The 27,248-nt window shown below is 32.6% G+C and overlaps 4 protein-coding genes across 5 annotated transcripts; 2 read left to right on the top strand and 2 right to left on the bottom strand.

Moving 5' to 3' along the window:
* Positions 1-62: 62 nt before the first annotated feature.
* Positions 63-10,422, bottom strand: LOC124538524 (L-threonine ammonia-lyase). The gene is made up of 9 exons (XM_047115610.1): positions 10,296-10,422; positions 9,789-9,902; positions 7,818-7,888; positions 7,340-7,627; positions 6,578-6,740; positions 6,257-6,412; positions 1,444-1,580; positions 944-1,169; positions 63-473 (listed from the first exon to the last, which is right to left on the bottom strand). The coding sequence occupies exons 1-9, from the start codon at positions 10,320-10,322 to the stop codon at positions 315-317; spliced, it is 1,341 nt and encodes a 446-aa protein (XP_046971566.1). The 5' UTR covers positions 10,323-10,422; the 3' UTR covers positions 63-314.
* An 8,274-nt stretch (positions 10,423-18,696) lies between these two features.
* On the top strand, positions 18,697-19,764 carry LOC124538583 (DNA-directed RNA polymerase II subunit RPB3). Its single transcript, XM_047115684.1, has one exon. The coding sequence runs from the start codon at positions 18,898-18,900 to the stop codon at positions 19,723-19,725; it is 828 nt and encodes a 275-aa protein (XP_046971640.1). The 5' UTR covers positions 18,697-18,897; the 3' UTR covers positions 19,726-19,764.
* Positions 19,765-20,639: 875 nt separating this feature from the next.
* Positions 20,640-25,349, top strand: LOC124538571 (L-threonine ammonia-lyase-like). Of its 2 annotated transcripts, XM_047115667.1 has the most exons (10): positions 20,640-20,771; positions 20,883-20,981; positions 21,457-21,527; positions 21,605-21,737; positions 22,410-22,561; positions 23,003-23,165; positions 23,505-23,660; positions 23,868-24,004; positions 24,279-24,504; positions 25,079-25,349. In XM_047115667.1, the coding sequence occupies exons 1-10, from the start codon at positions 20,769-20,771 to the stop codon at positions 25,208-25,210; spliced, it is 1,272 nt and encodes a 423-aa protein (XP_046971623.1). In that variant the 5' UTR covers positions 20,640-20,768; the 3' UTR covers positions 25,211-25,349. The 2 variants fall into 2 exon arrangements, with proteins under 2 accessions (XP_046971623.1, XP_046971624.1); XM_047115668.1 differs by lacking the exons at positions 21,457-21,527; positions 21,605-21,737.
* Positions 25,350-26,588, bottom strand: LOC124538572 (40S ribosomal protein S25). Its single transcript, XM_047115670.1, has 4 exons — positions 26,491-26,588; positions 26,185-26,277; positions 25,776-25,959; positions 25,350-25,458 (listed from the first exon to the last, which is right to left on the bottom strand). The coding sequence occupies exons 1-4, from the start codon at positions 26,491-26,493 to the stop codon at positions 25,379-25,381; spliced, it is 360 nt and encodes a 119-aa protein (XP_046971626.1). The 5' UTR covers positions 26,494-26,588; the 3' UTR covers positions 25,350-25,378.
* Between the last annotated feature and the right edge of the window lie 660 nt (positions 26,589-27,248).

The raw sequence follows: 27,248 nt of genomic DNA, 5'->3' as shown, positions 1-27,248 counted from the left end.
TTTTTTTTTGAAGTTTTCTAATACCTTGTGGGAGGTTCGAAAAGTAATCCACCAAGACAAAGTTGCAATGGGTATTTAGTTTATTATAAAAAAAAAAAACATATCATATGGAAGGTACCCCTTGCACCCTATTTATGTATTAAAACGCTTTCAAAATAGTTGACTATCGTCCAAATAATAAGGATAAATAATCATCACTAATGATACTATACCGTAATACTTTAAATTGCAAATGTTGAATCGTAATTAAAGTTATAAAAATAATGTTTCTGACGCGATAAATATCAATAAACTATATTTTTTCAGTCGAAAGATTATTTTGAAACATCATCCAGGGAGTCTGAGCTCGGCCTCCGATTGCTCGAACAGTCTTCGGGCTCCCGAGAGAAGTACCATTCTTTATAAGTGTTAGTGATCATTGAACGGAGCTGATTCATGTGTTCCGGACCTCGAGTTTCGCATACCACTTTGACCTGTAAATAAAATGATAAAAAAGATGAATTATAATGGACATTTATATGTAGTAGGTATTTATTACGGCTGCTACATTCTTAATGGAGGTGCCTTTCTTAAATATATTTAAAAAAAAATAAAGATCTTAGTCTAGATTATTTAGGGTACGAGCAATCATTTCAAAATCTACACCATATTAAAATTATCAAAATTAAAGTAAAATAGAAATAGCATCATGACGTTATAACAACAACAGAACAACAATTACAATTTTTTAACATTTATAATATATTTTTATATCACAATAAATAAATGAAACTTATTTTAATGTAAAACATTTATATATCATTTGGGTAGTATTGAAACAGGCCAGTTGTAACCATAATTGTGATCACCCTTAACAAAGGCTCACCCTTAACTAACTAACAATAACATCAGGATCACCCATAACTAACTAACAATAACATATCCTGATATTGAGAAGACTTACTCGAACACTGAATATGTCTCCGTACACCCAGGCGCGTTCTTGCATTATGTCCTTGATGGAGACGCCGATAGACGCAATGAGCTTGCAGAGTTCAGCGATTCCTCCGGGGCGATCGCTCACGGTCACTTTGAACTTTACAAGGCGCTGTTCAGCTGCAAGACCGCGCTCCAAACAACGCCCGAATATCGTCGTATCAATATTACCACCAGATAATATACATACTACTCTGAAAAATAAATAAGATTTAATTAAAAAAAATTCTAGTTTCCTAATCATCTCGTGAAGTTTTCACCAGCCAGCAGCCGAAACGTCAACTGCTCAAACAGAGGGAAAGCTTTAGATACACTTCATTGATATATTAAAGCCGTTATTTTATAAATAAATTGTTATGCCTCTGTCTAAATCTTATTGTCTTTGATTAGTTGATAGTACGCTACATTAAAAGGGTTTATGCCGAATAATTCTAATAATATAAGAATGTGAAAGTGTTTTGTCCATACTTTTTGCCAGCCAACTCCGGCACATGGCCCGCCATTATAGCTGAAACCCCAACAGCGCCACCGCCTTCTACGACGTATTTTTCCTGTTCCGCAAGGCGCAGGATTGCCCGAGCGATCCAATCCTCATTTACAGTTATCTGTGGATTGTTAAATTTTATATTCTCACCCGTGCTACGAAAAGTTTGTATAGCTGGTGATAACGAGAGAACCCGTGCGGGCGCATTGCTTTGGGTACTATAACTTATCCTTTTTTTTTTTTAAATTGTACCCGTTGTCGACATCGATCAGGAAAATGTTATAATTTTTATTCGAATTAATTGAAATACTTGTTTACTTATGAAATAATTCCACAGACGGACAAATATACCATCTAATAGTAAATGTTACCACTACCTTTTAATATTGGTGCTGTAAGAAATATCCACTATTCCTTGGATTAATTATTATGTAAGTCATATGGTGGTATAGAGGTGAATATTTAATCCATATACATTCAAATTTTCATCAAATTTCATTATTAATTATTTACTTCCGAAAGTACCCACTATCGATGTTTCGTGGTAGGAAATCAGTTGAGTGACATAAACCACCCGACGACACTACTACTGCTACTAAATTATATCAAAAAAGTAAGTTACATTTAAAATGTAATTTACAACTTCACGTAACAGGAAATACAATAATCTTGGAAAATTATCAATATAACCTTAACAATAATATGCGGAAATTAATATATGAAAGCTATTTCATAATGGTTACAAATTACAATCCACAATATTATCATAATTTGTAGGCCATAGAGTAGGCATTATAGGTATTACTTTTATTGTTTGTAGTCTTGATTATTTTTGCGAAAAAGCTACTGGAAGTTTTTATTAATAAGTAAAAAGATAACAATATGCGCAGTCATAGTACGCCTGATTAATTACACAAAATTTATTGCGCTCTAATTTTAATCAAATTTTAAATTAATAACATAAACATGTGAAAAAATAATATAACTGTTTGTACTTTTTTTGCATAAAATTTAATTACATATATAATTTTAAATAATAATATTTATAGTTAACGATTTTGTTATCATTTTTTTATCTCGGATCTCACTCGTGTACGAGTGTATTGATTATAAAAAGAGGGTATCATGTCATGTCAAAGTTCAGTTGTGTCTCATAATGTTTCGTTAACATTAATTTTATTATAAAGCTTAAAAAAATCTGTAGATATTGGTGCAAAAACAACTATTTATATAACACTTGTTTAAGTTGTATAAGTGTAACTAGAACAAATCCAGTCAGCGTCAAATAATGAGAGACGCTCAACGTATTCAAATAAATAAACGCAACCAAAAAGTCAAAAACACGCGCTCAAAAGGTCGACACATTTCATCCGAAATGTTTGAGAGGCGTGTTGATAGCTTTTATGCTATTATTCGCAAGAGGAGTGCATCTGCGCTTCAGAGGTTACGATCTAGCTCGAACGGCATTCTGTGTGCACTGGCTGACCGCTGGGACTCGGAAATACTGCGCCACTGGATACGGCTACACGCTGGCTAAGAATGGCGATTTTTGTTTTTTGTGTTTGTTTTGTTTGTTTTTTATTATTATTATTATTTGTTTTTACTAACATTAGTTATAAGGTTATAAGTATTATTATTATAGCTACTTAAATCGGGATCAGAGTAATGTATGTCATGTTATCCAATATTTTTTATTATTTATTTATTATAAATAAAATAAATAAATTTAAAATGTCATATAGATCGTTTCAGTCAAACAGCCATAAATATGGTTACAGTCATCTCGCCAATGGTATCCAAGCATTCTAAGTATTCAAAAATACGGAACACATTAGAAAAATAAAGTTTACTGCTATATATTAGGTTGGGGAAAAAGTCTTTTCGCATATAGTATGTATGAACTTGTAATAAAATCTCTTTGGCTATACCATCTGTATCTGGCTGGTTTTGGTATCATTAAAAAGTTTTAATTTTAAAGAAGGCACTTCCAAATTCAAATTAGGAATTTGTGTGATTTTCATTTGTTTTTGTTGTTGTTAAAATGAGTGAATCTAAAGAAGAAATTCGATACATTTTAAAATTTTACTATAAAAAAGGTAAAAATGCAACTCAAGCCGCGAAAAAAATTTGTGATGTTTATGGACCTAATGCAGTATCTGTGAGAGTAGCGCAAGTTTGGTTTAAGCGTTTTCAAGCCGGAAATTTTGATATCAAAGATGCATCTCGCTCTGGTCGCCCTGTTACGGACAAAATTGATGCCATTTTTGAAAAAGTGGAGCAAGATCGGCATATTAGTAGTTACGATGTAGCTGAAGAACTGGCAATTGTATATATATGGTTGCCTCATGAACTCACTGAAAGAAACCTAATGAACCGTGTACTCATTTGTGATTCTTTATTACGACGTAATGAAACCGAACCATTTTTGAAGAAGCTGATAACTGGTGATGAACAGTGGATCACATACGACAAGAACGTGCGAAAAAGATCGTGGTCAAAGGCCGGTCAAGCTTCACAGACTGTGGCAAAACCCGGATTAACTCGCAACAAGGTAATGCTGTGTGTATGGTGGGATTGGAAGGGCATCATTCATTATGAGCTGTTACCGCCCGGCAGGACCATCGATTCAGAACTGTATTGCGAACAATTGATGAGATTGAAGCAAGAAATTGAGAGAAAGCGGCCAGAATTGATCAACAGAAGGGGTGTGGTTTTTCACCATGACAACGCTAGACCTCACACATCTTTAGCCACTCAACAAAAATTACGAGAGTTTGGCTGGAAGGTATTAATGCATCCGCCGTATAGTCCTGACCTTGCACCTTCAGATTTTCATCTGTTTCGGTCTCTGCAGAATTCCTTAGGCAGTGTCAGGTTAACATCACGAGAGGACTGCCAAAACCACTTGTCGCAGTTTTTCGATCAGAAGCCCCAAAATTTTTACAGCAATGGGATCATGTCACTACCAACAAGATGGCAAAAAGTTATGGAACAAAATGGCACCTACATACTTTAGTCAAATGTAAATAAACTATAAAAAAAACTTTTTGAATTTTCATATAAAATACGAAGAAACTTTTTCCCCAACCTATTATTTTAAACAGAATTTCTGACATCAATTAATATTAAAATATTTATGCATAAAATGAAAGGGTTAGAAACTACTGCAATCCTTTTCACTTTAGGCACGAGGTCATAGATGTCTTGTTTTTTAAAATCGTGCATAGTCGTTTACGATACTTAATTCGCAAACCAGCCAAATCTAATCTATATGAGTAAAATTTTCAGGAGGCACTTTAAACATCATAATATTTAATGGAGATTGTTTAATATTCTAATCTAAAAGTCTCTAATTATTTGACGCTGACTGTACGAAACATTTTCTGAATTTTGTTTTTATAATAGGTCGGGGAAAAAGTTTCTTCGTATTTTATATGAAAATTCAAAAAGTTTTTTTTATAGTTTATTTACATTTGACTAAAGTATGTAGGTGCCATTTTGTTCCATAACTTTTTGCCATCTTGTTGGTAGTGACATGATCCCATTGCTGTAAAAATTTTGGGGCTTCTGATCGAAAAACTGCGACAAGTGGTTTTGGCAGTCCTCTCGTGATGTTAACCTGACACTGCCTAAGGAATTCTGCAGAGACCGAAACAGATGAAAATCTGAAGGTGCAAGGTCAGGACTATACGGCGGATGCATTAATACCTCCCAGCCAAACTCTTGTAATTTTTGTTGAGTGCCTAAAGATGTGTGAGGTCTAGCGTTGTCATGGTAAAAAACCACACCCCTTCTGTTGATCAATTCTGGCCGCTTTCTCTCAATTTCTTGCTTCAATCTCATCAATTGTTCGCAATACAGTTCTGAATCGATGATCCTGCCGGGCGGTAACAGCTCATAATGAATGATGCCCTTCCAATCCCACCATACACACAGCATTACCTTGTTGCGAGTTAATCCGGGTTTTGCCACAGTCTGTGAAGCTTAACCGGCCTTTAACCACGATCTTTTTCGCACGTTCTTGTCGTATGTGATCCACTTTTCATCACCAGTTATCAGCTTCTTCAAAAATTGTTCGGTTTCATTACGTCGTAATAAAGAATCACAAATGAGTACACGGTTCATTAGGTTTCTTTCAGTGAGTTCATGAGGCAACCATATATATACAATTGCCAGTTCTTCAGCTACATCGTAACTACTAATATGCCGATCTTGCTCCACTTTTTCAAAAATGGCATCAATTTTGTCCGTAACAGGGCGACCAGAGCGAGATGCATCTTTGATATCAAAATTTCCGGCTTGAAAACGCTTAAACCAAACTTGCGCTACTCTCACAGATACTGCATTAGGTCCATAAACATCACAAATTTTTTTCGCGGCTTGAGTTGCATTTTTACCTTTTTTATAGTAAAATTTTAAAATGTATCGAATTTCTTCTTTAGATTCACTCATTTTAACAACAACAAAAACAAATGAAAATCACACAAATTCCTAATTTGAATTTGGAAGTGCCTTCTTTAAAATTAAAACTTTTTAATGATACCAAAACCAGCCAGATACAGATGGTATAGCCAAAGAGATTTTATTACAAGTTCATACATACTATATGCGAAAAGACTTTTTCCCCAACCTAATATTTACCTAATGGTTGCAATCTTGTGGAAATTGGTTAATAAAAAAAATCCACGAGCATATGTAATAGAACTTATGAAAAAAAATGAACGAGATACTTTTTAAGGCAATAGCTAAATTTTGCTCTTCAAACTTTTTAATTATTTTGGCCATATCTTTACTTACCATTCTGTCAATGAGTGACTTGACGGTCGCAAACGCATTATAACCAACCGTAGACACTGCGAGACCGTCCGCTAACGTTGAACGTATTTCAACGCTCATTGGTTCCCCTTTGTCTAAAGCAACCTCCATGCTCGGGCATTTTTCAGTTTCTACACCCTATTGACAAATACAAAATTAAGATAATTAGAAAAATAAAGCGAATTACGATGCGTGCGGTGAGTTTAACTCAGCAATACAACAACATTATTATACTGAAAACTGTTAATTCAAATTGATTTAAAAATATATATGTATAAACATATTTAATATAAAATTACTTGCATAAATAAGAACATGTGGCTTAAGATGTTTGACTGCTGTGACCACACCTGCTAGAAGTCCACCGCCTCCTACTGGTACCAGAACTGCATCAAGATCTGGAACTTGCTCCAATATTTCCAAGGCTACAGTCCCTTGACCAGCCATAATGTGAGGATGATCGTAACTTTTACACGAAAATAAATAGAAATAACAATTATAGTTAGTACAAATACGGTCAATTATATGATACAATACGAGAATACGAATTCTATTGAGAAGAGACTAACTTTTGTACAGTATGTTTTGTTAAATTTGATGAAAAATGTTTGACTCCGTTTAATAAGTCTCGTAAAATCGGCTAATTAGGACATAAACAATATAAACGACATATCATACGCTCTTAACACAAAAAAGTTGAATAATAGAAAGAAATAAATTAGCTTTTTATAGTATTAGACAGAATGATGAAATGATGAATGACTCTTACTTAACAGATATCTGTTTATAAAACTTGTATCTCATAATTAATTAAACTTGTAACTTGAGATATTTAATTACATATTTAATTAAACTTGTAACTTGAGAGCTTATGTCATGTATTCGAGGTAAAAACATTTAGTATTAAGTACTTATAAGCTAAAATATTTAATTTGTTTTTTTGTTATGGATATCAATTAATTTCTCTGTAGCATCTCTATCTACAATAGAACATTCGTTTACAGCAAGGGGATATTTTTCTCCGGAAGTCATAAATCATTCCACACGATTATCGTTGCAACTTACCCGTTAATATACACAAGTCCTTTCTCTTTGGCCAACATCATGGCGTAGTACTTCGCCTCTTTCATATCATGGCCATGTATGATGACATTCGCTCCATATGACCGACAGTTCTCTATCTTCATGATTGGAGCAACGTTGGGCATAACTACAGTTACCGGAATGTTTAGTTGTTTTGCGTGGTAGCTCAGACCCTGGGAATGGTTTCCCAATGAAGCGGATATTACACCGCGTTCCTTGGCCTCCGGTGACAGGAGTAGCAAAGCGTTTCGTGCTCCTCTCTCTTTGAAACTAGCGAATAATTATACAGCATTGTTATAAAATAAGAATATTCTTTTATTAAATCAAAAAATAATTTATATAGTAATTTTTTAGAAAGTATTCCAAGTCTATGATTTCATTTAAAGAATTTGCTCAGAATGCTCGTTTACGAGTATTTACACCATAACGAACGAAACTCTATCCGTTTTTAGTTTCTTACCTTCCAGTATATTGTAGGAAGTCATTCTTGAGATAAATGTCCATACCGTATATCGAGGACATGTGAGATTTCTGTAATTTTAAAGTAGAATTATTTTTTATTTTAACACTAAATTTTTAGAATTTCAATTTTCATTTAGATTGGGACTTACGAAAATAGAAATATTATTAGAATTTGCTTTTGCGTGCTATTTCAGAGAATTAAGCTTAAAAACTTTAAGCCATAAAAACGTTGATTCGTGACCATTTTAATAAAAATGATAAATAACATATATGATATATAATAGCCATTTTAATAGTGTTTATAGACCATTACAATAATAAATTTGTAATCCAAGTTTACGCGTTTTCGATATTATCGTGCTGATAGTTAATTTTATATTCTGATAAGAACCTATTTACTTTCCTAACTTAATAGAGTAGATGTAACCTCATAAACTTAAATTGTAATTGAACCTCGGTAGTAAAAGTATGACGCAAATAGTAGGTATATAAACACCTCACCAGTTATCTCTTCATTACGTACTAACTACTAATTGGAATTTGCAAATCGTGTCGCATTAAAACTGGGATTAGGAATACCTATAGGTTATTTTTACTAAAGTTATTTATGTTGTTTCCACACATACAAAATAGGTAGTGCTTCAAAATTACAACTTCTATATTTACTCTGAGAAAATCAGCAAATAAGAATCGGTGTTACCGATTCTTGTTCGTCATCTTTTAAATGAGACTCAACAACAGCAACAACAACAGCAACAACAACAGCAACAGCCTGTAAATTCCCACTGCTGGGCTAAAGGCCTCCTCTCCCTTTGAGGAGAAGGTTTGGAACATATTCCACCACGCTGTTCCAGTGCGGGTTGGCGGAATATACATGTGGCAGAATTTCTATGAAATTTGTCACATGCAGGTTTCCTCACGATGTTTTCCTTTACCGCTGAGCACGAGATGAATTATAAAGACAAATTAAGCACATGAATCAGCGGTGCTTGCCTGGGTTTGAACCCGCAATAATCGGTTAAGATGCACGCGTTCTAACCACTGGACCATCTCGGCTCTATGAGACTCAAGTCCATCAAAAACGCTTTAGACAACTAAATAAATTATTCTGCTGTAGTAGTAATCACTACACTGTATAAAATAAAGTCGCTTTCTCTGTCCCTATGTATGCTTAAATCTTTAAAACTACGTAACGGATTTTGATGCGGTTTTTTTAATAGATAGAGTGATTCGAGAAGAAGGTTTTTATATATAATACATAGACAATTTAATAAAGAAACATTGATAATTTTATAAGTTTCTACTGTGATGTCATATCATTGCACCCGTGAGAAGCGAAGAAGAATTAAAAATATCTCTATGTCTATATTTCTAACTGTCTCGTTACTATTGTTTTTATAATTAATACCTTTAACCAATATCTTAAAAAGATTATTATCTTGCAAATTTCTATCTTGCAAAATATAATAAATTCATTGTTTTATAAACTACTTAATCAATATAAATATGAAGTAGAGTTCTAATTAAAACAACATTGTGTCATATTTAGCCCTCACTTAGAATTTATCGTGTATAATTTTTATGTATGTTAATGGTCTTCAATTGATTAGATAAAGTAGTGGATATTTTTTAAACTTGAGTTATTTATTATCGATGTTTAACGAATTTATTTGTAAATCTCAGACTTTTTTTTACTTCCTCGTGTCAGTTTAACCGTTCTTCTCCGATTCTCATTGCAGCGGTAGGCGGTAACCAATATAAATAAACCTATATAAATATAATAACCGATTAAATATAACTAACCTTATTTGTAAATCAAATATATTTGGAAAATTTAATGAATGAACTTGTTATTTACAACAGGATATGAAAGGATATATGAGGTTTTTTAATAAGGCGAAGCAAAGCGCGATTAAAATAAAATTTCTTCTTTTTTTCTTAGTAAGTAAATATCAAATATTTAACTCACCACGCATGGCGTTTTAGTAATTCCACTTTGAATCCGGAATGCGGCAGCCGATACGTCCTCAAATGATATCCTTTGAGGATTCTCCTTATCACACATGGGGTCAAACTCAACGGTCTGAAAAACCATTTTTTGTTAGTACACAGCACTTTGATGTACTGCCTTCTACCTCAAAACCCTGACTGAGAACCGTCCATAGTTTTAATAAGTCCAACGTAATTTTTGGGGTCAAAAGAGTCACTAGAATCATAGCGATACGCTAATTAGAGAAAGATACTAAACTAAATTGCAGGCAGATAATTGTCTATGTTAGTCTCACTTATTTGCTGAAAGCGATGAGAGGTAATTATATGATAATAGATTTGTTAATGTTTTATTTAGTTAACAAATAAAACCTTTATTGATATTTACTGAGTAAAATTGTCAAATTATTTGTACTTTTATTTAAAACTTACACATATATCAAATACAGAAAATGTATTTAAAATATCTTATCATTTGAAAACTTACTGAACTTCTATTTTCGTAAAGCTCCATATTGAGTTTTTTTTAATTGAATTAAATTTAAATCAAACAACGCGCTTACTCTTACGCGTCCAAGTTTAAACTAAGAATTGCAGCTCCTTTCGCCAAGAATTAGACTGTTATGTAAAATTAATTGGAAGAATAATGTAATATTTATGATTTATAATAAAATTTGAGAAACAATTACGGATCCATGCTTTTATAGAAATGATAATCTAGATCGAAACATATATCTTAAATATAAACGATGATAAAATGTTTATACATATATAGTTCATTATAAATAAATGTTATTTATAAATTCTATATCTTTATAATAATTGTTATTAAATATTTGTCAAACGAATTTTCGTACTATTTGGGTAAACAATCTAATAATTCTCATATGACAGTTCAGCCATTCTCTGATAAAATGGTACCACTCTTAGGCGAAGACGTCCTTTCAAATATAATTGAGTAAGTAAATATTAATTTATGCAAATAATAACACGAACTTTCTGACTCCGAAGTAAAATATATTTTGTATAGTGTTTTAATTTTTTCTCTTTAGCAAGTTTTAGTACGTTAGTAGGCCGAGTTCTGGCAATATCGGGGGATACTGCTAGAATCCTTCTATCAGAACTATCCAATTTAGCTTCAAAAAGATTTTTCAGAGACCTTCTTATGATCACTTATTGGTATGATAACCATTTCCCAAATTATTTCAACCCTTTATTTAAACGGGCTTAATTATAGCATATATTAGCAATTATGTCACGGTGTTTGAGTTATCGTGCCTAAATCGTGTTTAAATAAACCTCCTATAAATATAAACTAAAGAAAGATTGTCTAACTTTTTAAATCTCTCATGTTTCGGAACTGAGATTTTTTTAGATATAATGCTGAATTTTAAAAAAGGCAATGTTGATGCATATGATTTTATTGGATAATTATTTATTACTTGATTATTCAAAAACAGAGCTAGGCGATGATTGATTATGTATCTTTTAATGTATATATTTTATTGAAGGCATTTTTTCAAAATATCTAATTTACCTATTTGCATATTTTATTTAACATGATGACTCGAATAGAGTATTATCTTTTCGGATATTTTAAAATGGGAGACAGAGGCCCTGAAGTAACATCAGACTTTTGGCAAATGGTGTAGGATTTTTTGAAAATTTGTTCAGATATTTTTTTTTTCTTTCTTATTAACTTCTTAAAATAACTGTATTTTTGGTTTATTGATTTCGTTTTTGTATTTCCTTTGTCGATATTCTTAAAGTTATTATTATTTATATTATAATTAAAACTGTTGGAAGAATATAAACAACGCCTAACCTCTTTAATAATTCTTATTGTCCATCTCTTAACTTTTTCTATGCGCTTGTCAATTCGTTATGTCACTTGCACTTTTTTCAATAAACCGTTTTAATTGTTGTACTCTAAAGGCTCGCGCAAACTATAGCCGCGGCGGGCCTCAACGCATCGCATTGTAAAATTGCGCCAAAGCATATAGCAGACGCATCGGGCCGCACCGCAACCCAATATCTTATAATCAGTCAGGTTTTGGCAATCGAAGAAGATGGATAGTTCTGACGAAGAGCTTTTTTCAACCGACTTCCAAAAGGAGGAGGTTATCAATTTGTCTGTATTTTTTTTTTTTTTTATGTTTGTTACCTCATAACTTTTCACTGGGTGGACCGATTTTGATTATTTTTTTTTCCGATGATGGTATCCATGTGAAAACGACATAAGTCTTAAATTTGCATTATGTATATGCGCGACAAATAGGTGAATAACTGAAAATCACGTTAACCAATTTTGATAATTCTTTTTTTATTATAAAATATATACTTCAAGGGTGAAAGTTCAATTTGGTGAAAGTTTGGTAAGGTTCTGAGCACAGGATCCATGACAAAGTAACGGAACGGAAGGGAACGGAACAATTCTGAGGAGCACGTTAGCGATACTCGGTCGAATCTTTTATTTATAGGTTATTTGGATATTTGAGTCACCTTCCGTAATGTAGTTATGTTTATGTAATTATCATAGTCGAATATTATAATCAACTAGCTACCTACCCCGGCTTCGCACGGGTGCAATACTGATACTAAATATACTACAGAATTTGTTTATATACGACATCACATCGCATACTTCTAAAATTATCAGTGTTTCTTTACTATATTGTTCATGTATTATATACACAAACCTTCCCCTTGAATCACACTATCTTTTAAAAAAAACCGCATCAAAATCCGTTGCGTAGATTTAAATATATAGGGACAGAGAAAGCGACTTTGTTTATACTATGTAGTGATGGAACTCCTATACGGCTCGCAGTTAGGGTGCGATATGGGGCAGAATTTCTTACTATCTTTAATCAAATTTTGTGTATGTGATGTGATGTCATATGATGTACGAAATATAGTGGGTCTTTTTCAAAGTTTTTTTGCTGAGTTCGATTACAGCTCTTTCGAGGGATCCTTGTAGTTTACGCCGCGTGACGTATTAAATCCGCATTTTCGAAAGTCTATTTTTGCTTTATTCGCAAGTTTCCTTTGAAATTGTCCTCGAAGTAGTTTCTGACTCATATAAACGGAACGCTTAATCTATCCATATTAAAAAAAAATAGTTAGTCAACATCAACTTCACTTAAAATAAAAAAATAAATAAAATTTTAACAAAAAGAAAAACCGACTTCAAACAAAACACTATTTTAAAACAAATGAATATCACGAAAAAGTAATAAAAATAATTGCGTATTCAACATATTTTTTAGAGTCTTCCTAAGTTAAATGAAATGAAAAATATTAGACTACTTAAAAGTCGATTAACGATTATATCATGTAGTTATAATTATTGTTATATTTGGAGTCGGTGTCAGCCAATAAAACCCCACAGTATATCTATCAAAAAACAATACGAGAATACTTTAACAAATATGTTTTTTACAAATTACCTTTTACACAATAATATACTAGATCAATCAAGGGGCTCGTATCGCTTCTTTCTTTTGATTGTTGGGGCAAGGGCACCGTGGCTGACACCGGCTCCAAATTTACCAATAAAAAGTAAGGTTAATATGTTGTTTTATGATTCCGCCTTTCTCTTCCCATATTATTCCTTCTCTGTACATCATCATATTTGGGATGTTGTAGGTCGTACAATTCCTTGTACTGTTCTACTAAAGAAAATAATAAACTTTAGTACTATAAAAAAAATACCTGAATAAATATTGTTGATGATTCGGTTTCTGTTTTATTAATTATTTTTATTAATTAATTATGGTAATTCGCGTACTAATTTCGTCGAATTGTTGCGTCTGCTAACGCACACTGAGACGGGCCGCATTGCAACGCATAACATCGCCGCAAAAATACGCCTGGCTAGTGATGCGCCAATGCGTTGCGATGCGGCCCGCTGCGGCCCGCCTAGGTGTGCGATAGCCCATACAAAATGTATGAAACTGATTCAGGAGCATTTTTGTTATGCGTTGCGGCCCGCCTAGGTGTGCGCCTATCTTAACTCGTATTATTTCTACAGGTTATGGGCCCAGCACGCTTCCGAATTCGCTTAAAAGATGAAGTAGAAAATGAGCTAGAAAGGAAAATAAAAATTCTAAGAAGTGACAATGGAAAAGAGTTTTGTAATAATGATTTTTCTGATTTTCTGGCAGCTTTTGGAATCAAACATCAAAAGTAATCCATATACGCCTGAGCAAAATGGTGTTGCAGAGAGGATGAATCGGACGCTGGTAGAACGTGCAAAGTGCATGTTGTTTGAAGCAAAACTGCAAAAATCATTCTGGGCAGAGGCTGTCGCCACTGCTGCATATATCATAAACAGGTCCCCATCACGTGTACTGGCAACGAACACGCCGTATGAAAAATGGACTGGTAAGAAACAAAACATTTCTCATTTAAAGATGTTTGGATCTAAGGCCATGGTCCATGTTCCTAAACAAAATCGCCGTAAGTGGGACACCAAATCACGTGAACTAATCTTTATGGGATACTGTGAGAATTCGAAGGGATACAGGCTCTATGATAAAGTTGCACGAAATATTGTAATTAGTAGAGATGTAATATTTATTGAAAACTCTGAAAATGATATGGAAAATATTGCTCCGAAAGCTGTATCAGTGCCACAGCCGATTATACTTCCGTTAAGTAGTATAGATGTTGGTTGTATAGACTCACATAATCAAGCAGAAGATACTGATGTCAATGAGAACTCACAGAATGAGACATTGACAAGTAATGAGAATTCATTTGATAGTAGTATGTTTAATAGACAAACTGATGAAACTTACTATCCAGATACAGATGATTATGATGATTGTCATGATGAATATATACAAAATAGATATTCATTGGGGTCAGGGAGAAAAAACGCGCAAAGTAATAATTTCATGGGCTTTATGGAAATTCCAATAACTGAAGATCCAATAACTGTTGAAGATGCTTTATCAGGTCCAAATGCAAAGCAGTGGAAAGAAGCAATGGATGAAGAATACAAGTCCTTAATTGAAAACAATACTTGGGAAATTACTACTCTACCATTCGATAAACGTGCTATTCCATGCAAGTGGGTTTACAAGGTAAAAAGGGGAAACAGTTAAGTATAAGGCACGTCTAGTAATTAAAGGATGTTCACAAAGGCCTGGAATTGATTACACTGAAAGTTTTTCACCTGTTGTGAGACTTACATCTCTAAGATATTTGTTAGCTTTGGCTGTAAAATATGATTTAGATATATGTCAAATGGACGCAGTATCAGCATCAAAATATGAAAAGTCATGTAAAGGCAGAAATGCATAAAAAGTTTAAAATGAAAGATCTTGGAGACTTATGTTATTGTATTGGAATACATATAGAACGAGACAGAAAGAATGGAATAATATACTTAAATCAAAGAAAATATATAATGGAAGTATTACAAAAATATGGTATGTCGGATTGTAAGACAGTCAAGACTCCAATGGATGCTAATACAAAATTTAGTGAGAAAGGAAATTCGGAGGAAACTAAAATATCAACTAATATTCCTTATCAAGAGATAATTGGATGTTTACTGTATGTTTCACAAGTAACAAGGCCAGATATTAGCTTTGTTATTAATATATGTTGAGCAAATACAATAGCAAGCCTGAAATGCAGCATTGGCTTGTTCTGAAACGTGTCATGCGCTACTTGAAGGGGACTCAAGATTATAGACTGTCTTATAAGCAAACAACAGCAGAAACAATGACTCATAGTTATTGCGACGCCGACTGGGCGAGCTCAGGGAATGATCGACGTTCCTGCACTGGCTATACGTTCCTGTTTCAAGGAGGAACAATCAGCTGGAACTCGAAGCGGCAGCCTACAGTTGCTCTATCTACAACCGAGGCGGAATATATGTCGTTTTCGTCTTGTGTACAAGAAGCCTTATGGTTAAAGCAACTTCAAGAAAGTTTTTGGCCACATTTGTAGAATGAAGCGATGGTTATTTACAGTGATAATCAGAGTTCTGTCAAACTTTCAGGTTCTGATGGTTATCATTCCAGGACAAAGCATATTAATGTGAGGCATCATTTTGTTCGTGACAAGGTACACGGTGGTACAATTGACGTTCGCTACGTGCAGACGGACATGATGGTCGCAGATGTCCTAACGAAAGCCACGACGCACTCAAAACTCGTTTTCTGTGTCTTCAAGATGGGCGTATGTTTAAGAGAGGATGTTGGAAGAATATAAACAACGCCTAACCTCTTTAATAATTCTTATTGTCCATCTCTTAACTTTTTCTATGCGCTTGTCAATTCGTTATGTCACTTGCACTTTTTTCAATAAACCGTTTTAATTGTTGTACTCTAAATCGTATTATTTATACAAAAACAATGAGTATGTTTGAATAAATTATTGTTATTTTAGGCGATTCTAATTCACACTAATAGTTCTTTCATGTTTTTCAGTCTTATAGGCAAATCCCAAAGTTTCCCGAAGTTCATAAATGATCATGATCAAAAAATAATATTAGGATTTTTAAATAGAAATCTCAGTAGCTCAGAGTTGGCAAGTAGTTATTTTCGGTCAATTAAATTTACATATTATTTTTTATAATATTATTAATTAATAAATTGTGGTACTGAGAAAATAGAGAGTAGATTTAATAATTATGTTTTTATACATACTCAAGTGTACTTACAATGTTTTTAATATTTAAATAGGTATACGAATACAGAGTATTAATAAAACTGATCCTAGAGGCCTAGTAAGAAAAAAAAGAATCGTCACGTAAGCAAAAAGTGTATTTAGCTGTATATTATCATTTAATTTAATGTCAGTCGCAAAAGCATGTTAATTTATCTGCAAATATTTAAAATGTTCTGCAATAATTCAATTTCTATTTAAATCAACACGATTAATCTGTTAATGTCGGAACTATTTAAATAAAGTTAGAAAATCAATTTACGATTATAATTTGTTAAAAAAAATATCGTAGAACAAATTAATGTCGTGTGAAAAGTTGATAAGCATAGAATTTCAATTTTACCACACTGATAAAATTAATTTATCTTATAGTAGGTAAAGTGAAACAGGTAGACTTAGTGGAGTCAAATGAAGAAAGAAAGAGGTACTAAAAAAAGATTGAAATATGTAATAGTACCTCCTAGTTCAACAGCAAAGATTATCGTTAATCATTTAAACAAGAAACTATTCGTTGTAATGAAAGTGTAATTAAGTTTTATACTTTTTCCATATTTCAATATTTAGTTTAAAGTACTAAACAGAAATTGAAGAACTGAAAATTTTGAAGACATTCCTCCTCAGTCTTCAGACAATTTAGGAAGTTAAAGTCAGATTAAAAAAAATTGAAGTTATAAAAAAAGTTGAAGCCTACAGAAAATAGTAAAGTTTTTAAAAATACTATAATTTCTACTTTTAGAAAGTGTCAAATGCCCATAGACTTGCCCATGAATTTCGTCGGTCTATGTGGGTGGGTTTCAACTTACAATGCATTTTCAAATCCCCTTCGCCAAAGTTCTTTTGATAGGGCATTGAAATGCTCGTTTGCAGTAGTAGTAGTAGTAGTATTGTTTGATACTGAAATACGTTACAAGTGATGTAACGTATCAAAATATGAAGCAACTCAAGATAAATGTTTTGCACCTAGAATGTTAAACAATATGAAGTAACTCAATGAAACTCCGCAATACATGGCAGAAATTTTAGAAAAAATATCATTTAGTTAGTGTAGCTCGTTTTACCCGAGGAAGCGAGACGATTTTATGCCGAAGAATAGATCTTTTAAATGCCCTACTTCTATGCTAAGCTTCTACCAGGGCCGTAGCCAGGATTTTTTTACGTGGAAGGTGGGGGGGTATTGTTCGAGCGCCAGAAATAAAAAGTTCCAGGTAAATGTCATGGTACTCTGTAAAAGGTTTATCCTCTTTAGCACCTAAAACTACTAACATGACATTATGACACAAAAATAGTATCTTAATAAAATTTAGGCTGTATGATTATTATCATGCCTCTAGTCCGTGCGTAAAATAATTCATTTTGTTTCGATTTTGCGTTTGCTTGCGTTATGTTCGTTTGATTAGCGCAAAACATTTTTTTGATAGTACGATAACCGCGACATTTCTTGACTTAGCGAAAAAAATTCAGGGGGCGTTTGAAACCCCAAAACCCTCCCCCTGCCTACGGCCATAGCTTCTACCACCTCTCGTTTTGAAAAGAAGGCATTGGCTTATTCCAGTCCGATGCTCCGATTTTTTTATGCAGGTTTTTTTTAACAATGTTTTCTTTTTCACGGAATACAGAATAGAATAAAAAGTATCGTTGAATTTTCACGAGCGTAACGCTTAAACTTAGTAGTACTTGGTATTGTTTGGTCCAATAAACTTTTTTTTACAATAGTTTCTTAAGGTTTCTAACCAATGGGCTCAAATATAATTGCTCAAACTGTATCCTATACAAACATGTTTTATTGCGATAAAAATGGTAATACTTTTATCGCATTTTTTTTTCAATAGTCTATTTTTTTTGATATTTCGAATTTGTAATATAGTATATAGTATACAAAAATTAATTAGCTGATATTTTATGCAATTAAATTCTAAATTTAATACTTTTAGTTTTGCCGACAGGGCATAGACTATTTCGCCAACATGACGTAGGAAATATTTTATATATATTATTTTTTACATATTTATGATTAGTCAACGATGGTCAATTAGTCGAAAACGAGAGAACGACTGCGGGCGCCTTCTCGTTCGATTAAAAACTTTTTTCCTATAATCGAGAAACGGTTCGTTCGTTTTTCTTGAAATAACTAGTTTTAAAAACCGTTTCTACAAAAAACGTTCAGCACTACTCAATTGACGTTGTCAACTTGTCATTGCAAAGCACAACAGCGTTAGCTGTGACAACTGACAATTAATGTGACATTTACAAGTTTGGTTAATAAATGACGCTGATGTTACTTGTTATGTTGTTTGGCTCCATAAAATAGCTAATTATTTTGGAAATTTACGTGTAACTGGTATTGTCTAGAACAGAGAATATTTTAACCCTAGCTGCGTATACGTTACTAGTTTTAAAAATACAAAATGCCGTATGCTAATCAGCCGTCTGTACATATAACAGAGTTAACTGACGACAATGTAAAATTTGTAGTTGAAGATACAGAACTTAGTGTTGCGAATAGTATGCGTCGTGTATTTATTGCTGAAACACCTACCATGGCTATAGATTGGGTACAACTAGAAGCGAACTCCACAGTTCTTAGCGATGAATTCCTTGCACATCGTATAGGGCTTATACCTTTAATATCAGACGATGTAGTCGACAAAATTCGTTACTCCAGAGATTGTATGTGTGCCGATTTCTGCACGGAGTGTAGTGTTGAGTTTACTTTGGATGTTAAATGCACCGGTGATCAAACTAGACATGTCACTACTGCTGACTTAAAATCAAGTGATCCGAGAGTAGTGCCTGTCACATCACGTCATAGAGATGAAGACCAAGCAGACTATGGAGAGCTTGATGAAATTTTAATTATCAAATTACGAAAAGGACAAGAGTTGAAATTACGTGCTTATGCTAAAAAAGGTTTTGGTAAAGAACATGCAAAATGGAATCCAACAGCTGGAGTTTCTTTCGAATATGACCCTGATAATGTTATGAAGCATACATTATATCCGAGACCAGATGAATGGCCTAAGAGTGAGCACACTGAGCTTGACGAAGACCAATATGAGGCTGAATTTAACTGGGAGGCTAAGCCCAATAAGTTCTTCTATAATGTTGAATCTTCAGGTGCATTAAAACCAGAAAATATAGTTCTCATGGGTATTGTAGTGTTAAAAAATAAACTATTGAATCTACAAGTTCAATTGGCACAAGAAACTCAAAATGATGCCTTAGCAATTAACTAGTTTTAGATAAAGAATTAAAGTAAGAAAATAATTTTATGATTATGTGTTTTATTTTCTGTACCATCCTAATCATTTACTTGCCTTTAATATTTCTATATGCTGTCACTGAAACTACTTGCAAAAGAAAAGGATATTTTTTTCATCTATCACAGTTTGCACACTCAAAATTAATTTGTCAACTATGTGGTCTGGTTCCATAATTGAATATTTGTCATTTCATCAGGAATTTTGGTAGGTATATGTTGTGACTCTACATCATTCTATTTTTAACTTCACAGTCTTTCATCCCTCCTGTGGATGCAATCCTAAATAAAATAAGAAAAAAAAATTAAGATGATTGATATTTAGTTAAATTAATTATACTTTTAATGAATCATAGAAAAATGGACTGATGCTTCATCCGACAGTCTTATATATTCAATCTAAACTGTTTTAGGACTTACGACTATTTTAATCTTCTATTTTCCTTATTTATAATATAATACTGCAAAGTGCAAACATAAATGAAATTTTCATTTTATATAATTAGTGTAAGTAGTTTATTAAGCAGCAGTAGATTTTTTTTGTCAATAGTACCTTTTTGTCATTTAAGAAGATTTAATCCCAAGAATATATATAATATATATAACATAAATAAGTAACCAAAATGTGATAGTTTAAAATATAGATAATAATATATCTTGATTAGCTTATTATGTAATGTTTTACTATAAATGTCTGTCAGTTCGTTCCATAGTGCAGTTACTTGAAACTAATAGGTTTTTCTTATTTTATCCTTGTTTAGAGAAAGTAATAAAATAAACTTTATTTAAAGAAAATTTAATCTAACAAATACTGGCTACAAAAAAATAGTAGAATTGCAGTGTTTACTCTGCTTATGACATTTCTTCTTTATTTGACAATTTTTTTAACAATGTATGTAAGTAGGTGATCGCTTTTTGTATTTAGTTTTACAAAATTCTAGTAAATAAATAAAATTGTCTAGAAATATAAAATCTAAATTTTCATTTACAAGAACGCTCACAAAAGTAGAAAGCTCTACAATGGTAAGTTTTTTAATACAAACTGAAAGCGAAAATATATCAAAACAGTATTAAGTATTTTTGGAACTTAAAAATGGTAATGAGGTGTATATAAATAATTGGTAAAAATTTAAGGACGAACCTGTATTAGATAAACCTTATGTTTTATCATTCAATGAAATTAAACAAGCGGCTGAAAGAATTGAAAATGGTATAATTCATACACCTCTATGCGTGAGTATTATTGATTTATATATTTCTTAAATACATTGCTCATATATACATATTATCGGCTCCGATTCAAATGCTAGAAAGTACCACTGCAGTCTGCACCAATTATTATTTCAAGAAAGAAAAGTATATATAGCCAAGTAACAAAATATAAGAAAGAATAAGGACATTTTTTTTAATTCTATAGATAATTATATTAAATCAATACAATTAAACTGCCTTTTATAAAATAATATTTGCGTAACTGTTTAATTTTACAATTTTTGCTACGATAAGAGTACAAAGAATAATTTCTTGGTAGTTTATTAGTCAGGCTCATTCAAAATTCGGTAGGAGTTCTGAAATACAATATAAAAATCGTTGTAAATATTTATATATAAATAAAAAATCGTCGTAAAACGCTAAACGTTTTAAAATTTTATACCTAAATTGTGCCTGATTGCTTTCTAAAAATCCAAACTAACTTTTAAAATTCCAGGAAGCAAAAATTTGCAAATTTATGGACTACAATATCTATCTAAAATGTGATAACCTGCAATACACGGGAAGGTACTTTATTTTCCCAGAAAAATATTTGTGTAATAAATACATTTTGTATTATAAATATATTCACTAGCCTTTTATAGCTGTGCAGAACGTGGAGTTCGAAATGCTTTTGTTGCACAAAATGAAGAAATGAGAGAAAGAGGAGTTATAGTGCCGTCGAATGGTAATATGGCGTTGGCAGCTGCATATCATGGTGGAACTTTGGGAATACCGGTCAATTTCAACAAATAAATATTTTTTAATTCATACCTAATTCCATTAAGTACCACTGGTCAATCCCACAAACTCTATAATTAGTTGAAAATCCTGGGATTAACTCTCAGGATAGCTAGGTCATTAAAAAGTTATGAATTGGGTATCACGTAAAGATGAGCCGAAGTACGTGAAGTTTTCAACGCAAGTTATTAATATAAAAAAGAATCCGTTTTCAACTAGGCACATAAAATCACCCTTCAACAACAACAACAACAACAGCCTGTAAATTCCCACTGCTGGGCTAAAGGCCTCCTCTCCCTTTGAGGAGAAGGTTTGGAACATATTCCACCACGCTGTTCCAATGCGGGTTGGTGGAATACACATGTGGCAGAATTTCTATGAAATTTGTCACATGCAGGTTTCCTCACGATGTTTTCCTTCACCGCTGAGCACGAGATGAATTATAAAGACAAATTAAGGACATGAATCAGCGGTGCTTGCCTGGGTTTGAACCCGCAATCATCGGTTAAGATGTACACATCGGGTTTGGAAAGTAAATTAGAGACAGTAGATGTAGATTAGTAGAGTAGGCAGAAGAACACGCAAAAAAGCCAGTATTTACTCTTATCTATCAATTTATATAATTAGTATGATAATTAAACTAAAAAGGGCAACGCCTTATTTATTTAGGTAACTGTTGTATTGCCTGAGCATTGCCCACCATCGCAATCACAACGTTGCGCTGAGCTCGGCGCAGATGTGGTGATGCTTGGTGAAACATTTGAAGATACTGTAAATTATGCTAAGAAAGCTAATCGTGAAGATCGTCAAATAATACTAAGGTTGATAATTTTATTTTTTTAAAGTTATCGTATATTTATACAAAAATGGCAAAAACTTTTTCATGGATGTAAAGAAATTAATTATTTATTTATTTTATTTATTTGTTAACATATATACAATAATATTTTCGTTTAAAGGGTGCAAACATAAACTCGAGAAGTTTTCGCGTGCACCCTGCATTTTTATATAATTGAAGACTATCGCTAGCTCTAGTTAATTATCAAAGCAACTAGTATCACTAAGGTGACTGCTACCACTCAACCCTAAAGCTTAAGCTAAAAATATAGCTTGACATAAAATAGGCTTCTATAGTGTTAATACTTACTTGTAATTATTTTCCTTATTTTAATTTTATTTTAAGAGTTGGATATCCAGAATTTACGAGTAAATTAATTGGGTAACTCAATTGTAGTTATAAAATATGCATATAATATTATCAGGTCAGATGATCCATTAGTGATGGCGGGACTTGGTACGCTAGGCATGGAAATCATCACGCAGCTTCCCGAAACAGACGCAGTCATCGTGCCAGTTGCTACCGGCGCTTTGCTCGCTGCTACACTTGTTGCCTGCAAGAAGCTTAAGTGCACTTGTCTTATATATGTAAGTCTTACCTACACTATTCTCGTAGTTGTTGTCTTATATAGTGTGATAAGTTTATAAGGCTATTTGAGCAAAATGCATGTAACATTTAAAATATTTTAATAGTTCATGTTCAGTGTAAGTACAATCATCCTGATTCAATGCGAGTTGGTGAATACATACGTGTCTGAGGTTTATACTATGCTTTGACGATTAGGAGATTAATAATAAAAATAACTACTCAGTAGTGCTTGTCTGGATTCAAACCCGCAATTACTGGTAAGATTTACATGTTCTATAGACTATGTAGGCAATTTCGACTAAAGGATACTCAAATTTAATGAAATTGTAATTATTCAGGGTGCTGAGTGCTCAAAGGTACCAAAGATGATGAAAGCCCTACAAGCTGGCCAGCCGGTGCCAGTACCGGTGGTACCCAATCTTGCACAGGGTTTGAACGCTTCCATCGCTGGAGATAATGCTTTTGCAACTATCAAAGGAAGATTAGATAGAATGGTTAAAGTTTTAACTGAATTACTTATATAAATTTAATGATATTTGAAACAACTATACTTAACTATTGTTACTACATACCCTTGTCATAAACATTTGGTAAAAATCATACATACCTAATATAACAAGTAGATAAATTATTTAAAATAATTTGAAATTGAACCTTTTTATTCAATTCACTAATAACAATAACTTCTGTCATAACATTAGTTGGTGGTGGATGAGGCATATATTGCTCGGGCTGTGATAAACCTCCTTGAACGCGAGCGACTCGTAGCTGACGGCGCTGGGGTTTGTGCATTAGCAGCAGTTATGCAGGGACTCGTGCCAGAGCTTAGAGGAAAACGGTACCATTTAATGATACATATACATGAAGCCTGCAATATTTATAATGCAAATAGAAATTAATTAAATACTACATGAACCGATGCGTATTAGATGCCACTCACTCAACCACACGGTAGTAGAGTAAGCCCTAAATCTGAAAAAAGTTACTAACAATTTATTAGGTTAGGTACTTTACTTTTATGAAAAATACATAACTAGTAAAAAAGTGCTTATTTAAAGTCTGATCATTTTATATAATTTTTGTGAAATATGGTTCTTTTTTTCCTATTACAGTGCAGTATGTATAATCAGCGGCGGTAATATAGACTCAGGAAAGTTATCTCGTACTATTCAACGCGGGCTCGGAGTGAGCGGTAGGATGATGCGCTTCGCGGTGGCGCTCCCTGACCACTGCAGAGGCTTGGAGGTGCTCGCTAAGACGATTGCTGAGGAGCGCGCTGTGCTAAAAAGTTTGGTCACTGAACAAATGTGGGTTCATACCGATGTCGGAATTACTTGGGTAGGTTCAAGTGTGCTGAATCTGGTTACTGAATTGAATATACATTCTAGTGGACAGACATTATTTTATTTGCGTGTAATAGTACATGCTCTAAATCGTTATTTTAAAGTATTTGTATCTGCAAATACTTGGTGGCTTTGTACAAGCTCATCTGGTTAGGTAGGCACTCATCATTATTCTATCGGCAAATAGCAATACTTAGCATTTTTGTGTTACGGTTTGAAGGGTGAGTGAGCCAGTGTAACTACAAGTGCGAGGGATATAACACCTTAGTTCCCATAGTCACACGAGGCAGAAATAATATTACTTGCAGTGGCCTTTTCGTATTTCGCAAATGTAAATTTCGATAAGTATGAATCAACTTTCATTCAATTACATAGTAAAAGTCGTTCTGTTTAATATTGTCTCTCCTAAAATAATACCTTTCCATTCAACTAAAGAAGCTTAAATTTACACAACAAATTTGTTTAATCTAACCAGTGTGATAAGTTTTATTTAGATAGATGATTGTTTCAAAATCACCTTTATCATGAAATGCCATTATGAATAACCAATATTAAATGATCTGTTTCAGGCTAATGTGGTTGTTGAGACTGCAAATGAAGAACATGCTGGTATCTTTAAGGATCGTCTGCGTAACCTCTATCCTACAATTAGATTTGCGATGGTAGATATTGATGATAAACATAAAGCTGGATTACGATGAAGTAATATTTTATATTTAGTTGTATAGAGTTAAACAAAAAATAATTAATGGTGCCCTCATAAGTGTTATTTACTTTGCTTTGCTTATTTTTTAAAATGTTCAGTTAATTCAATGTTAAAAAATAAAAAACAAAACTTGATTTTTGTTTTATTTAAACTTAATCATAATTTACGCAACAGGGTCATCTCCCTTGGTTGCTCTCGTGTAAATCACCTGGCCGTGGTGTTGGACTACCTGCTTGATTAAGCCTGCAAAGAAAACAATGTTCTAAGTATTCAAGTCGATATAAACAGTTTGAGAATTTTATACAAGATTATATTCAGACTCAATATATCAGTATTTTACTGTCATAGATTTTCCAGTTTAAGTGATCATCATTTAAAGAAACGAACATTTCTCTGCCTTCTATCATATTCATGTAGATTGAATCATTTCAAAAATAAAAAGATTTTAAATATGGCTCCTCTGTTTCAAATATGTTTTTTAAATACTATGTATGAAGTAGTAAATTATAAAGTGTGCTAAATTTGAAGTTGAGTATTAAAATTATAATCATATTTCATACCTTTTTCTCGGAGTTCTATGAGTGCTCTTCTCGCGAGGGAACCTCTGACTTTCAATCTTTCAGAGACAACAGCAGGGGTGATCAGTTTATATTGTGGTACTTCTTTGTAGAGTTTGTCATATGTGGGCTTGTCAAACAACACTTGGTTGTTTAACTTGTCACGTACTTTTCCTTTGGACCACTTCTGCAAATATAAAATATTTTATGAGTTCACTGCTCACATGTTTATCATCAAACATCAAATGGATTAAAAGCATCAGACTCAATATATCAGTTAAATTTAACTCTCACATGTTTCAAGAATAAATCTTATAATCATTTGTTTAACACTAGAACGTGTTGGTTGTGTTAAGGTTGGAAGGATCGCATTTTCATATAACCTCAACAGATGACATATTGTTTTTCTTACCTTCTTCTTGGCTTTGCCACCACTGGACCCTTCCTTCTTCTTCTGGGTCTTCTGAGGCTGCTTTGCCGAGGATTTCGCGTCCTTCTTGGGCGGCTAAAATTAAAATAAGTCGTAGATATGACATACTGCAGCCACGAGGTTTATTTGATATAGAGTTGTTTAAAGAAGTAAAAGTCACTGCGACGAACACAAAATACTTGATTGATTTTAGTTTATTTTAAAGTTATTGATACATTGTTACGGCCTCTAAGGACATGTTTAATTAATAAATTTCAATAATATTCGTAGTTTAGTATGATTACTCACCATCTTGAAAACGAAAAGAGATTATAGACGCGTTCACAGATAATTTATCGAATTTTAGAACCGCACCGAGAATACAGACTATAGAATATTAAATATTATACACATGTGGGCCAAATCATTTTATTTTTTAATACGAGATGTTAGGAAACGTTTTATTTTAGATTAATACTATACTTTTGACACTTTTTTTCTGTATATTAATTTTTTTTAAGAATTACATTTGAAGGTAACACTATATAACACTATATAAATTGTGATAAATATTTTATCGCGAAATTATATTCATTGTATTGTATTTATTACGAGTTATATTTTATAATTAATATTTATAACATAAAATATAGGTATATCTTAAATAAGATAATTATTTTTTATGAAATTTCTTTGTGTACGTATATAATTGACAATTAGCTATTGTATTGTTAAAAAAAGTATTTAAGATATTGAATGTTGGGAAAATAATGACATTGGCGATTTAATCTATACCTCGACACAAATAAAAGCCGAGATAAAAATATAAATAAAATCAAGATAATCTATTTTTTAATCATTTCTTTAATTTATATCAGTTAATATTTCTTCTTAAATTAAAACACAAATACCATATTAGAATTAAGAAATACAATAATCCTTTCGATTTATTAGGATTTCAATATCTACGTAAAGATTGTGAAAAATTGATATTGTTTTGCTACAACAATTATATCAAAATTGAAAATTGGAAAACATCCCAAACATTTTTAGACTCACCTTAAATA

Source organism: Vanessa cardui, chromosome 20 (assembly GCF_905220365.1).
Source record: "Vanessa cardui chromosome 20, ilVanCard2.1, whole genome shotgun sequence".
NCBI classification, from domain to species: domain Eukaryota; kingdom Metazoa; phylum Arthropoda; class Insecta; order Lepidoptera; family Nymphalidae; genus Vanessa; species Vanessa cardui.
Note: the sequence above shows the minus strand (reverse complement) of the source record. Positions and strands in the feature narration are given on the sequence as shown.